This window comes from Macrotis lagotis, chromosome 7, assembly GCF_037893015.1.
Source record: "Macrotis lagotis isolate mMagLag1 chromosome 7, bilby.v1.9.chrom.fasta, whole genome shotgun sequence".
In the NCBI taxonomy this organism is placed as follows: Eukaryota; Metazoa; Chordata; class Mammalia; order Peramelemorphia; family Peramelidae; genus Macrotis; species Macrotis lagotis.
Genome location: NC_133664.1, coordinates 36,102,644 through 36,118,704, shown reverse-complemented (window position 1 = coordinate 36,118,704; position 16,061 = coordinate 36,102,644). Strand labels below are relative to the sequence as shown.

Here is a 16,061-nt window from a genome sequence, read left to right as displayed (position 1 = left end):
ACCTGGGTGGTTTTGGCTAAATCACTTGACCCATGTGGGTCTATTTCTTCATCCATAAAATTAGGGATTTGGAACAGCTGACCTCTACGGTACCTTAAAGATTTGAATCTATGATTTTATGATTTCTGTGCTCACTTAATCTAATAAATCAATTAAAAGTCAATCATTCATTAAGTGCATACTGTACTAGTACTGGTGTTTAGAGTAGATAGACGAAAGATCCTACCCGGATACTAATTTAAAGACCACAAAATAGCCACACTTTTTGGTAGTATTCAGAAAATTGAGGCAAAAACATAAAAAAACACCTAATATTAAATAGGCTTATAATGACAAAGCACAAAATAATACATGGTGAGTAGATGAGAGATACAAAGAACAAGGAAGGGTCTTTGGGGAAAAGTGATTCAAGAATAGAGGGAAGTTTGCATTGTGAAATTAGCCTTGGAGTTGGGTTTTAATGATCTGGGAGGAATTCCAATGAAAGTTCCAACTGCAGCAACACTCAAACTCTAAAGATGCCAATGCTTGTTCAGGGATAGGAAAGCAAGAATCCTTTTGACTTGCCCACCAGAAGCATTCCTACCTAGAACTCATCCCAAGTTTTGTGCCTAATCTTAGCTCACAAGGTTTCTTTTAGAGCCCCAAACACTCTGGAAAACTGGAGTGTGTATGAATTGGACAAGGCAAAAGCCGGCCAAATGTGGGGAGGTGTTACAAATGGAAATTCCAATAGAAGCCCCCAAAGGGTCTGCTAGAAGAAGAGTGACAAAGCATATTTAATGATAGAAAATATGTATTTAATTCTCCTCTAAATGTCCCCATTTCTGTAGCCTCTTTGCTTTATCTTAGCTGAACCAGTCTTCAGTAAGTGCCGCAGAGCCAAATTCGCACCATGGAAAATAAAGGTAAAGAAGTTTCCGTCGTCAACAGCCTGTAGGCTCCCAAGATTGAACCTGCTCTTTTATCTGCCGATGTTCATTTAGCCCACCACGCAGTCTTTATTAAAGTCGAGGCATCAGGCAGTCAAAGTTCATTAATACCATTTATATAATCTCTGCAGTTTCAATTAACTCAGCAAGACATTCTACTACATGATAACAGTCTCATTAATTCAATAAAATCCCATAACTATTAACAATATGGTCTATGTTAAACGGGGTGTCACCTAGTACAAAATAATAGCTTTAACAGCTTGTGATGAAACTCAAGGTTTTTTCTTAAATTTGATCTGGCTAAATATTCAGTCCTTCTGCAGCAAGGTATTATTTCTCGGGAAAGAATCTACAGGATTTTAAACCTGCACAGGGGGTAATTAAGCCTTTTAAGTCATACCCAGGAGTCAGATGATATTACTTTCTTGTTCAATAAATGATAGACTTTGCCTACATTATCTAGAATGTGATTCTCCATTTCCCCATCTACTCTTCAACACAACTGTTCAGAGTCACATTTATTGAAAATGGTGGGGTTGGGCATCGTTGGGTTTCTGGTTCTCCAACAGCACAACCATTTCATTGGTACAGGGTTACCTTAAAACAATTTTGGCTATTGTTTGTAAAATATAAAAAGGGTAAAAACTATGTTGAATAATTACTCTATGGCTTCTTTATATACAAAATTTCCAAATTGTATTGCTATTCAGTTTTTTTTGTTTCTATAATAGATATTTCTTGATATTCAGTCAAAATTATAAAAAAAAAGTTTCTTTTTTATATTTGACCCAGGATATAGAATTTATCTTTTACATTGTAAAATCTAATTGTTAAAAAATGGACAAATTCAGCTTATGCCTCTCTAGGCAATCAGTGTTTTCAGAATATAGTTAATAGAGTCAGTGATAGTCTCTTTAGTTAAAAAAAGTCACAATAAACTTAAATGTATCTTAAAATACTGTGAGTAAATAATGGAAATTTCTTCTTTTAGAAAAGGTAATGGGTTAATTTTCTGAGTATTAATGCCTGTGATGGCTTAGCTCATTTAGGATTATGATGAAACTAAATATACATTTTCAATTGTTAGAAGCAACTTTCTGAAACTGGTTTTTTCCTAAGTTTTAGAGACTAATGGGGTACTTCATAACTTTTTACATTATTTCACATATTTATAAATGCTATACTTGGATACAATATTTATACATACAACCATGGAAAGTTTTATTACTAGATTGGCTTCAAAAAGGCTGTTTATAAACAAACTCCCAAAAGTTGAAAGAAAAGCTCGAGAAGCCTTATAGAAGACAATTTGGAGGAATGTCTTATAATGAGGAGGAAGCATATGTGCGTCAATGAGCTTACTTTTCTTCACTTGCAGCTGACAAGCATCTCTCTGATTGCCTGAGCATTATGATACAACTCTGGATACAATAAAGCCTACATTATTGCACTATCATTTGTCAAGCTGTATAGAAAATTTTGAGTCAATGGATGCCACCTGTACGATATTTTCATTACCTGTTTATAAAGCAACTGCTCGTTTTCTCTCGCATAACAGAAAAGAACATCTGTAAGAATTTTTCTCACATTTTCTTGTTGGAAATACTGCATTTCAGGAAACCTGAAAAAAGAAAACAGAGTCCTGAGGCAGGCAGCCCAGCTTAAAGAGACTTCTACAAACTCCCATTTCTGAGAGGTACCCCAGCCTTTTGAAGATTGCCATTCAAGGCTTTGTCTGCATCCCAATTTTTCCCTCTGGCAGGATTAATGTTTTAATGAAACAGGAGAGAGAAAAGGGGGGAAAATACCTGTCCCTCACAGTTACTTAATATGCTTTAACCCAAAAAATTTAATTTTGTACACGTAAAAGTAAAAACATTTATTTCTACCCCCCCCCAAAATGATGACAGGACATATTTACTTCATATGTATGATCTGAATTTGATGTCTACAACATCTCTAGCTATGGCCGAGCAGATGGGAGCCCTATACATGTCTAAATGAACAATTCTCAGAGATAACTTAAGCAACTTGAAATGTCTTAAAAAACTTTAATGACTATATATGGTGATGACTTCAGCTGTCTTAACAAAATGTAGGTAAACTCCACTAACTGAGCATGTACATGGAGCTCTGCAGCGACTAAGAGCAAAGTCAAGACAGAGCCCTGGCTCTTTGAGATTGTGAATTCTACTTTGAAAAAAATGTATACACACAGATGTATATATAAGTAACAATTAAAGATCATTTCAAACCAATATAGCCATATACATAAATTAATATACTACCCACTAGATATAAAAGAAATTTAAAAAATTAAGGCTGGGAAAAGCAGTGTGGGAGAAAACAGTCAGATGGAGGGCTATTATAGATGAGTTTTAAATTTGGATTTTAAGGCTGCATGGAAACATGGGAAAGGACATTCCAATAAGTGGGAATGTCATGTCAGAAAGCATAGACACTGGGGCGGCTAGGTGGCATAGTGGACAGAGCACCGGCCCTGGAATCAGGAGTACCTGAGTTCAAATCCGACCTCAGATACTTAATAATTACCTAGCTGTGTGGCCTTGGGCAAGCTACTTAACCCCATTGCCTTGCAAAAAAAGAAAGAAAGAAAGAAAGAAAGAAAGCATAGACACTAATAAATTATTCAGGTTTTTAGAGAGCATTATTATTTATCAGAAGGTCCATGTAGAAAGGAAGTTGGTAACATACTGCTTGACAGGGGGAGAGAAAGAAGGAAAGAAAGAATAAATGGTATAGAAAATTGATCAAGAGTTCTAAATCCTAAGCAGAGGAGTTTATTTGTAGTATGGATAATAGAATTACCTATAGATTCCTGCAGAGAAGATAAAAGAAAACGTGACTGAGAAAGATAATTCAGGCAACTGTGTTTTAAATGAATCAGGGCACAAAGAACATTGCATTGGATCTTCTGATTGAAGGATCCATAATAAAATAGGCATTAGTCGATAAGGGCTTCATTTTGGCAATTAGAAACTCTGGAAGATTTTGATGGGAAAGAATGAGCAGGGAAAGCAGGGAATGAGGTGGTTTTCATAAAGGAGAATGAAGGCAAAGAAAACAAAAATATTTTAAGTACCAACAAATAAAATGACTGTTGTTGATTGTGGGGAATTTGAAATTTGTTTTCCCCAATCCCTTCTTTCTTGTGTCTTGCCTTATAAGATTTCAAAGTATCTGTGATGTAATCAGTTAGACTCCAACCCCTAGAGAGGTAGTCTAGGAACCTGTCCAGCAGGCCCATGATGTATGACTGTGGTCTGCCCACCCCATGTGGTGGGAGCCTCCTGTGCCTTCTTCTGGTCTTAGGAGGACTCAGTCGGGCACTCAAAGAAGATGCCTTCCAGGCTGGTGCTTAACACTTCATATATTATTAATCTATCAGAGTCTCAATTGGTAGAAAGTACTTATTAGTGTTTCCTCTGCTTAAATACTTCTTGGCCACAAGTCTCTCTTATTTGGAAAGAGTTATCCTCTGTAAAGCTACAATTCATTACTGCATTCAGATCTAGTGGGAACTGCCATTCTACCTTAGACACAAATCTCAGGGAGGCCCCAAATTACAAATGAGCCAAAACAAATTGCCTTTTCTTCTCTACTCTGCTCACCATTGAATGCCTTAATTTCATTTTAATCAATGGTTCTCTATGAACCAAAATCATCTGGTCTCTTTTGGAAGAGAGTGTGAAATATATCTTATGCACCCATTAAAAAAATCATTCCACATATATACATTGAAAATGTTTGAGTAGTATTTTGCCGACTACTTGTCCAAGATGTTATTTTGAGTAGACATTGGACTAGATGAATTTGGGGATTCTTTTCACTAAAATTTTCATCAAAATATCAAGATGTTTGATTATTCAAGAGATATTTCCTATTCAGGTATACATACTAGAATCCATCAGAATCATCTGAGGAGCAGAATAGTAGAAAAATTCTCAAATTAAATACTGCTTTAAATTGATACTAAGGAAGAGAAAATGTAAAGGAAATTGGAAAATTGGCAATCAAAAGAACACAGGAAGCATGATCACAAAAGCTAAGCTTATTTTATGACAGCCTGGTCAACCATATCAAATGCATCAAGAAGGGTAACAATGATAGTTGAGACTAATTTTGATCAGAGAAAACTATATATATATATATCTTACATAGAATAATTTAATGGAGTACTAAAAATGGGAGCTGAGTAGGAAATGTTAGAAGAGTGTGTGACAAAGAGATGTCAACAACAGCAGAAATTCACCTGTGAAAGTTTAGAAATGAGATAATAACTGGGGGATAGTTGAGTCAAGATAGGGTGTCACCTCCAATGCCTCTTGGACCACAGAGAGATGAACACATTTAAAGACAATATAACTAACATCATGTGAGTTTCAGTTCTCACCAATGGAAGGAAAAGAAAAGCGGGACCATCACATCCTTGAATTTAACTTGTAAGACCACACTGCAGGTATTCATTGGAAATAGCCCTTGTGAACAATGGCCTGACAAAATCCTAAGTAGCATTTGGAATCAAGAATGAGAGAAAGTCCTAAAAAGTAACTTACTTATTTCTGCCAACCAATATCTATAAACTATATAGTAAGAGTTTAATATCTATCCACTAAAAATGTAAATTATATTACATACCAATTCATGGTTTCATTTAAATGCATACTAACCACTTCCAAGATTAAAAACTAGAGATCTAGTAGAATTAAATTGCAGGTAGATAATTTAAATTACCCACTTTTAGCAAATACCCAATCAACTGAAAATGTGTATTAGGCAGACATAGCCTACCTCATCTAAATGCAATAGCACACCATCCACCTCTACAGGGCTGAAGTGCCAATTTGTGAAATTTCACACTATTCCCTTTTTAGAAGGGAAAAAAACCTTTAATCTTTAAAGAGGAATATTTGCCTATCAATTCTAATGGGGAATCCATAGAATCACACAAGGTAGACATATATGCTAAACTACTAAAAAGAAGTCTGCCCTACTTTAGAAGATGGAAAAGCAATCACTGAACTGAACATTTTGAGCACCTTAGAGATTAGTTTCCATTTTAAAGATGGAAGTACTCAAAGACAGATAGCTTAGGTGACTTGCCAAAAAGACCATATTTACAAGGGTGCTTACATAGTGCTTGGCAAGTGGTAAGGACTGTACATAAACTTTCCCTTCCCACTTGTTCAACTTAAAGAATATCCAAAACAGTAACTGAACTTCCACTTTAGAGGTCTTCTAACTATATCATGAATTCTCACTAATTAAATAAGGTGCTAAATAATTCAAAGATATATATTTAAGTAAAAGTTCATGAATGTAGGGGTATATTATAAAACCTGGGTAACAAATCTGGAAATAGATAGCCCACTATATTGAAAAAAAATCAACATTTTATATTCATGATATATATCTTCAAATGAATAAAATTTTAAATGGCAATCAGAGAGATGAGGTGGATATTTTAAATACAATAATATTCAATTTCTCATGGATCTTATTTTATTTCTTCTTCCATTTATATATGATGTGCATATGTGTGTGTTTATGTGTATAAATGTCAATACACACATACACACACATTTATATTTACATACATATAGGAAAAGCATGTAAGATTGTTATCCTAAACTTGCCCAAATTGGAAAGTTAAATCTTCTTTTTTAAAAAAAATCACATAATGGTTTTCCCAAATAGGATAAATCAGTAACATGTTAAGACTATAATTTAAAGTCCAAACAACAGTAAATGACAGTTTGTTTCTGGATTATTTTTTTTTCTTTTTTAACAAAGAAGATGTAGATAGAGAAATATTCAAAGACTATTAGTAATTAATTACAATTAATTAATTACAATTTATTCAACAAGGTATGATAGCAACCATGTACTGTAAAACAGAGGGAGGCAAAAATAATATACACACAAAGAAAACAAAATTGAAGACGACAGAAGGGAAGAAAGTAGTTTCATCTTGAAATGTCTATGAGAAGTTCTGCATCTGATAAGAGGTTACAATTAGAGAGCTAATATGAGAATAGAACTTCAAATAGAAAGCATAATGGTATGAGAAACTAATATGGGTGACTTCACTTAAAATATCCTTCTAAAAACGTGAAGAAGAGTTTGGGTGTTTTAACTGTTTGAAGAAAGTGGATTTTTTTGTTGTAAATCAAATTTTTGAATAGGTTATATTATTTCAGAAGGTATCTGATATTTGACCAAATTTATCACATGATTGGAGAGTGTTAAAAAATAAAACTCAAAATCTGATTTACGATTTAATCTGTCAACCTTTGAAACAAAATGGTAGATACTATTTTTAAAATGGACAAATTCTGCAATCTAAAAGTAGTTTATGTTCATTCCACAAACATTTTCTAAATATTTTCCATTATACGAAGCACTATGATAGCTAGGTACTAGAGACAGCAGGAGAAAAATTAAATAGCACCTGCCTTCCAAAAGCTTACAATCTACAAACAGAATAATATACATAAAATACCAGAAAAACATGAGGAGAGTAAGAAAGCACAACTGCGTGAGCAGGGGTCTGACAAAAGGGATTTGTAAGTTAATAAGAAATAAGGAAAGGCTTCCCTTGAGATGAGGACTCTAAAAGATAGAATTAAGGTCAAGATGCATGTCATGCTTTTTGTGGAGAGAGGGGAACTGAACTGTGGAGTGGTAATTATGAAACTGTCTGGAGAAAAGGAGATAGAACATCAGGTTCTGTGATAGCTGGCAGGTTGATCTGGCTGGAATATTGTTTATGAAGGGGATGGGGGATGATATGTAAAAGGCACATTGGAAAATTAGGGCCAGATTGTCAAAACTGCAAGACAACAAATGTTTCTGAGCAAGAGAAGGATGCGGTCAGACCAAGGCTTGAGTAAATTTTGGCAGCCAAACAAAATCATGAAACCATGCCACCTTGACTTCATGGTACAGCATCTCAATTAGGGCCTCCCTGTGGCAAGGCCATCCTAACATGCCCTTCTATTCAATTTAGCATACTACTCATTACAGAAGTTCTTCTAAAACTTCAACCATTCCCCAACTTCCCATGGATCCCCCTCACTCCAAGCCTCTCAGCTGAAGAGATGGGCCTTGGAGACTCACCCTACTCATCTCCGCTCCCTGCCTTCCCTGGCCTCCCTTGTAATAACACCCTCCCTCTGTAGATTATTTCCTACTTATTTTGCATCTATCATCCAAGGACATAGAAGTCTGCATGTTATCTGCCCCAATGGAAAGGGAGTTGTATTCCTGGAACTCAGCATGTGCTCCATAAATTGTGGAAAATGAGTTAGATGGAGGGGAGATGGAGAGACTCCTGCAGGTCCCTTCTTCCACTGGGAAGTCATGTCTTAACTTTTCCTTTTGGAGAAGGATCTAGATAATCCATCTTTAATTCTTGGGTCTTCCGTGGCATGAGCCCCTACTGGATCACTGTCTTTTTGTGGAGGGCTATTGTAATTCAAAGAAACTATCAGCTACACTGTGCAAGATGACTCAATCCAATGATGTCTTGGGTGCCAGTGAATTCAAATGGATGGGAATAAGGCAAATTTAATCTAGATAATGACTACATAAATTACTGTGGGCAAGAGTCCTTTAGAAGAAATGGAGTTACCCTTATAGTCAATAAAAGGGTGAGAAAAGCAGTATTAGGGTATAATTTCAAAAATGACAGACTGATATCTAATTGAATGCAAGGCATATTTGCAAGTTGGAGAAAAGCAAGGGAGTTGCAGAAAAAAATATCTACTTCTGTTTTATTGACTACACCAAAGCTCTGATTTTACGGATCACAACAAAATGTAACAATTCCTCTGAGATGAGATTACCAGATGTTTTTAAAGATCCTAAGAAACCTGTATGTGGGTCAAGAAGCCACATGGAAAACCGACTAAGAAAGGAAAATGATGGCAGAATAGCGTTAAAAATTTATTTGACTTACAAATTCAGCATATATAGTGTGACATGCTGAATTGAACTAATTAAAAACTAGAATTAAGGATGCTGGGATAAATATCAACAATCTCAGATATGGAGAAAAATCACTCTGATGGCAGATGAACAAAGATGTACAAAAGTGTCTTGATCAGGGTAAAAGAGGAGAGTAAAAACTGGCTTCAAGGTCAACATAAATAAAAACTACAACAAAAACTATTGATCTTAGCAACTAGTCCTTCCTGAAAAAAGGAAGGGGAATAATTAGAAATAGTGATAGATTTTATATTCTTGGGCTCAAAGATCAGTGAAGAAGGTAACTGTAGCCAAGAAATTAAAAGATGCTTGCTCCTTCGGAAAGCCATAGCAAATCTAGACAATATACTAAAAAAAATGGAGACATATGACTGGTGACAAAAGTCCATATAGTCAAAAACTATGACTTTTCCTATATTATTGTATGGCTTTGAATATTGGACCAAAAGGAAAGCTAAATGCTGCAGAACTGATGCTTTTGAATAGTAGCACTGGAGAAGACTTTAAGATTCCCCTAGTGAGGAAAGTGATCTTTTTTTTTCCTTTTTTTTTGGGGGGGGGGGTTGCAAGGCAATGGGGTTAAATGACTTGCCCAAGTCACTCAGCTAGTCAATTTTTAAGAGTCTGATGTTGAATTTGAACTTGGGTCCTCCTGACTCCAGGGCTGTTACTCTATCCATTGTGCCAGCTAGTTGCCCCAAGAGTAAGGAGATCTTAAAAATATTCAAAGAATTCATTGGAAGGACAAATATTGAAGTTAAGATATTTTAACCACATAAAGAGAAAACAAGACTCATTGGAAAAGACCCTGGTGTTGAAAAGACTAAAGGCAAAAGGAGAAGGGGATAGCATAGGATGAGATGAATAGATAGTGTCATGGAAACAATGAATATAAGCTTGGACAGACTTGAACATGAATTGGCATGACTTGATGAAGGAAAGGCAACAAAAGCCCCCGTGTCTTTGGGGTCTTGTTGTCTTCTCCTATTAGAATGAAAGCACTCTGAGGCTAGAGGCCACCCTTACTTTTGCTTGTATTGCATCTCCAATTCTTAACACAGTGGTTCTGGTACACAGTGAGTGCTTAATAAATCCTCTGTACTGACCAACTAGAAGTCAGGATAACAATCAGAAAATTATATGATAAAAGCCAGAGATGGGATGGCGGCTTTGTCAGGGCTTAAGACCCCCTCATCTGATGGCCTTTAACATGACAAGTAAAACTATTTCCTAAGAAAGAAAGGGGTTAATAAAAACCCAAAATGATCAAAGGCCTTGTCAGTGCATTATGGTACATAATTAGGTAATTAGGAGTATTAAAGCAGACAAAGCACCCAACCCAGATGAATCAGTGAAAATGTTAGTGTTCAGGAACCTATCCCATGAGGAAACAAAAGTCCTTGGTGAGAGTTTTTAATAGTGCAATAGGACAAGGGAGTATTGAAAGACTTGAACAATAAATAATGATGTTCTTTACTTTAAAAAACTGAAAATTAAAACAACTAAAAATTGAAATTTTCAAACTGGTCGATGAAAATGCTCAAGATTAAATATTTATGAAACACTAAATATCAGTGGAATGTCAATCTGTCTCCTTTAACTGTTTTACAGAGGAAAAAAGAAAATCAAAGCCTCAGATTATAAAGTAGACACAGCTGCTATATCCATATCTTCCTTCCTTCCTTCCTTCCTTCCTTCCTTCCTTCCTTCCTTCCTTCCTTATCTATCTATTGAGCAATAATACAATGTAGGGGAAAACCATGGGCTGAGGTCAGTAGCTATGGACTCCCGTGCTAGGTTAGCAATAACCAGCTAGCTCACAAGTTTGCAGGGCTCTGGGGTTTAATTCTATCATCTATTAAATAAGATGATCTCCAAGGAATTTGCTAATACTAAAAATTCAATAATTATCTAATAATAAACCTATTAATATCATTTATTTTGAAGTTAGTGAGATACATAAGACTTAAGATTTGGCAACAACTGGAAATAAGGATTTGACAGTTTCGTGCCTCTATGATTCTTATTTAAGAAGTATCTCCTCTAGCACAACCTTCATCTTTTTGTGCGGTTTTGTTCAGAACCCGCTGAAACTTTTGATGAGGACTAACAGCCTGAATTCAACTTTAATTAAACCTAGATGGCCTGGGCCTTTTGGGGATTTTTAGGGAGTGATTTCATAAAGCTAGTGCACGAACTACACTTTATTTTTAACTATCAACAATAATCTGAATGCCCAATCATGAAGAGAGGCTACAAGCTGACTTAGTGAAAACAGATTGGATGTCAGAGGGTTGGAAACAATCCTATTGCTGAGGAGCTCTGGACGGCAAAGTTCCTGCCAAGCAATGTCCTCCTCCTACTGCTCCTTAGATGCCGAAGGAAGGGCTACCCAACATGTTGATCAAAGGACTACCACTATCTGCCACTCGGAAAAATGCACCCACACTTTGACTCGATCAGAAAAAGAAAATAAAGAGGATTTGGGGATAAAGAGGAATCCAAGTAAGAGACTTAATGAACCATAGAAAAAAGATGAATAAAACTGAGATATCATGGATAAAGAAAAACATGAAGCAAAAATAGTAAATGAGAACATAAATACATTTCAAAATTTTGCAACCTCAGTAGCTGGCTAAATATTGAATTTTACCTTAAATATTGTCAATGGGGAGAGCTGTGAGCCACTTGGTAGAAGAATTGTTTCTTGAATTCCTGAAAATCTGTTTTTTCCTCCTCTTTAATATTTAAGAAACACACACACACACACACACACACACACACACACACACGCACACTCAAACGCACACACGCATGCACACACGCAGGTTGCTGACAACTCTCGGAGAGCGGCTTGTGTTGTAGTTTTCACTTTCCAGGCTGTGAACGAGTGCATATGTGAGGGTTGGTTGTGCATGCACAAGCGTGTAGTTTGTCTGTATTAAACAAAATCGCAACACAACACAAAGCACTCCCCCTCGTTCATGTGCGCCTGCAGTCCACCTCTAGGAGAGTGAAAATATAAATACAAGCTGCTATTTTGGTGTGATCACACGAATATGGCAGCTTGTGTTTTTTTTTTCCCTTTAACATTTTAACACTGGGCAGATTGTCTGCATTAACACACACCAAAATCAATTCTGCTCTGAAATTTCTTGTAAAATCTTTCCCTGAGGAATCATTAAAAAATAAAATAAAAATGAATTTTAAGAACTGTAACTTTTTTAATGGGACAGTCTGAATTGTGGACTAGCTTACTAGGAAACATTTTTCTAAAAAAGTAATTACATAATATTATTAAATTACTAAATTAAAAAGTTAAATATTGAAGGTTACTTTTGTCTATTTGTGAATTTCTTTTTAAAATCAAAGTTTAAATTTCAAAAGGTGGAGGAAACTACAAAGGGAAATTCTATTCTAGATCTTAAATCTACCAAAAAGATCTTTCCTGTTGTTGGACTGGAAATATTGGTCATCTTGGCAAAGTGATCACTCCTATTTAGAGTTTATGATACATAAGGAGAAGAAATTAAGCTGTATAGCTGATACTATATATTGGGAGAGTAACTTTCAAGAATTCAGTGGAAGTGTAGATGAGAGCTTGTGGAATTAGAATTATTCCAGGATTGCAGAAAGTCCAGAAAGCATGGTAGTTGCTAAAGAATGTAATTCTGAAGGAAGAAAAAGAAACAATTTTACTGGAGAGGAAAAGGGGAAATTTCCTATAGAAACTGATGTGGATGCATAGGGAGCTCATAAATCAACCTGAAATTTGAAAAAAAAAATATGTACAGAAGATAGAAGTCAGTTAGTAGGATGGAGGAATGATTAAAAAAAAACACAAAGCAGGGACTTATAAGGATAGTGTTCACAGGGCCAGAATGACAAGGAAATCTAAGGACAAAAATAGGGAATGTGTTAGTTCTATTCAGGAAAAGAATGAGAAAAGGGAAAGGATCATACTTGGGGTAGAGGAGGAGACTAAAACAGACAATTGCTTCATTATTTGATCCTGTTTTCTCTGCCTAATACAAGGATCTTGAAAGATTGCACGTGTCAAAGAGTAGGTAATACAAGAGAACATCTAGGTTCTCTGGACGAATTCACATGTCACCCGGAGCAGATGAACTTTGTGCTAAATACTGGATTTTATGATTGCTGAACTACTTGCCAGGGATCTTGGAAAGACTGTTCAGAATGAGAAATGCAAGGAGAACAAATGTGACTTTGGTAAAGGTTTGTAACAATCCTTCAAAAACACAGAAGTCAGAATGAGCTGAAGCTGAGAACAACCAATAGAGTTATCCTTATTATCATTCTCATGATTATTCTATCCCTGCTGGGAGTATAAGGAAGGTCAAAGATGAGACAGAAACTTGGCAACAATGGGAAGAGAGGATGATCACTTTCAACAGAGAAAGCAAAGATGCTAGATTCTTGTTTCGTTTCTGTTTTTTTTTTCATAAACAAAATTTTATTCTGGAAATGAGGGAGTAAAATTGACTAACAAGAAATGAAAATCCAAGATCAGTGCAAAGTGATGAGAGGTGGGCATGAAGCTGTTCTCAGTGAGTTCTGATAACATGATCCAGAGAAACTCAATCCTTATGTCCTCTAAGAGGTGGCAACTAGACACTTGAAAGACAGAAAAGGGGAAAACTCATCTTCAAGAGAGCAATGAGCATGATGACTTCACATCTTCTGAACTGGCTCATGAAAGAACTGGCTCATCTATATCTATATAGGAAGGCTGTAGTTCAACAGAATCATCATGGTCTCATCCAGAACAGGCCATGTCAGACTCACCTAATTTCCTTTTTTTACAAAGATTACTCAAGTAGTAGATGTTAGGAACTCTGAGAAGGTAGCTTATCTACATTTTAGTCAATTTTTTGTAAGGTAGCACATAATTTCTTGTGGAGAAGATGTAGTGATAAAGACTAGAGGATAATACAATTCAGACACATTCAGCTAGCAAGATTGAAGTATGCAGAGAGTAACTGTTAAGGGTTCAGTGTCAAAATGGCAGCTCTCTAGTGGAATAACCCAGATATCTGTGCATGATACTGTACTACTCAGACTTTTTATCAATGTGTGGGTCTTCCAGACACTTGGATCCAGCACCACCTTACTATTTGATACTGAGATAAAGGACAAGAGGGGTAGTGAAGTCAGGGATTTTTCCAAATGAAGAGAAGGAGAAAGGAGGAAGCTCATAGGGAATGACCTTGCTCTTTTTTAGAAAAGCAAAAGGTCAAGAATAACCACTCCAGAGGAACAATGAATTGGGCCAACAGATGACCTGGAGGATTAGTGGATTAGGTTGACAGTAAATGGCAAAGTGCTTTCAATGACCCCAACCTAGTTCTCATTACAACCACACATCTTAAAACACAAAGACACATGGTTCCTACTAATGACTCTGTTGAATTGTGAATCTTGGAATATCTAAGAATCTAAAAAAGCATTACAAAGACTCTTGTTGGTGCACATAAGCTGCAGCAATGACGCACTATATGCATTGGTAAATCAAGGGAAATAATGAAGGAAATGTATGATCAGAAAAGAAAGGTGAATAAAAGAGGGCAGTTCCAGTGCTAGCCAAGAGAAAAGCCTTGAGCACCTTGGAGAGATCCTTGGTACAGAACCTGTTGGAGAACATGGACAAAAACTGCACAGGCTCAGGTGTTGAGGGGGTACAACCCACATCAATGAGGAGATATCCCCATTGATGAGCTCCTGTATCCACTGAGCTTCTGTATTGCATGTGTCTGTGCAAACTACTGAGTAGCTAGATATTTTCTTTGTTAAAAATGCAGTAGGAGCATTCTTAATTAATTTGATTTTTATTTAAGTATATAAAAGGCCCTTCTTTTTGTCCCAAAAGTAATATTTATACTGATACATCCTTGGGTAGAACTGGGAAAAGCTGGATTTGAGGCATCAATTGGTACTACTAGAATTTGATCCATTGGTACTACTTTCATATGTGACATTTTCAAAATTCATTCTGGAAATCTCTAGCCTATTTCACGATGCTGTGGGAGTTAGCTGTGAGTGGTGAGTGTGTGGCAGGCATAAGTTCATAAGGACATGTTTTTAGAAAACTATATATTGATGAGTGTTTCTACAAATTCATCATCTAAATCTTTATTTACAAAAATCCAGTTACTGCTTCTGTAAGAAAGTTGGGGGTGAGTACATGAATATAATTTAGTGAGCCAAGGAATCAGACTTCTGGATAGTCCTACTGAATTAAAAGTGCAGCTTCTGTGGAGTAATATTAAAGTCTTCTCTGATAATGCATACTAAAGTATCAAAACTAATTTTCTCACCTTCTTATGTGGAATAAAGGGGAGGATCAACAAAATCAAATTGTATTATTTACATAAAGCAACAATACCTGGAACAAACAAAACTACTTGGAAAACAACCAGAGATGGTTCCAGGTTAGTGCAATTAATGAATCCCGGGAAATGGTCACCATATTCGAATTCACAATTCTATTGGGTTAGAAACAATGACCACATTTTACATAATTACAACTTCAAATAGTGTGAATTAAAATACAACCATGGATTCACTTCAGGAAATTTATTATTTGCAGCTATGGTAAACACATTCCCATTAGTTCTCATAAATGTTTGAAAAAAGATGATGGTACCAGAACAAGCTAAGAATTATGGTGAAGGAATCATGGCAGAGAAGGGAAGAAAGGATGGAAAAAAAACCAAGCATTTTTTCAGCTCTTACAAATTGCCAGACACTGCTAATAATAACTCATCTGATCTTCACAACAACCCTGTGAGGTAGATATTGTGATTTATCCTATTTTAAGATTGAGGAAACTAAGGTCAAACAAAATGCAGTGACTTAGGCAGGGGCACACAGCTTGTAAGGGGCTTAGGCCAAATTTGAATTTGATTCTTCCTGACTCTGGGCCCAGAACTCTGAGTATTATGGCATTCCCCCCCCACCCCCGACACACACACACACACACACACATATATCTACTGAGTAAGAGAGATTGGAAATGAATGTTGCAGATCACACATCAAAGGGGACAACCGTGGTATGAAGAAATAGGTCAAGGTTCAGGGTTATTCAAGGTGAATG

The 16,061-nt window shown here is 36.1% G+C and overlaps 1 protein-coding gene across 1 annotated transcript in view; it reads right to left on the bottom strand.

The window, feature by feature from the left end:
- Positions 1–16,061, bottom strand: part of TBC1D5 (TBC1 domain family member 5) — a 577,752-nt gene that overhangs the window by 202,148 nt on the left and 359,543 nt on the right. Inside the window, exon 13 of the mRNA XM_074195734.1 lies at positions 2,454–2,556. Within this exon, the coding sequence (XP_074051835.1) occupies positions 2,454–2,556 (103 nt within the window). The remainder of the gene's footprint in view (positions 1–2,453; positions 2,557–16,061) is intronic.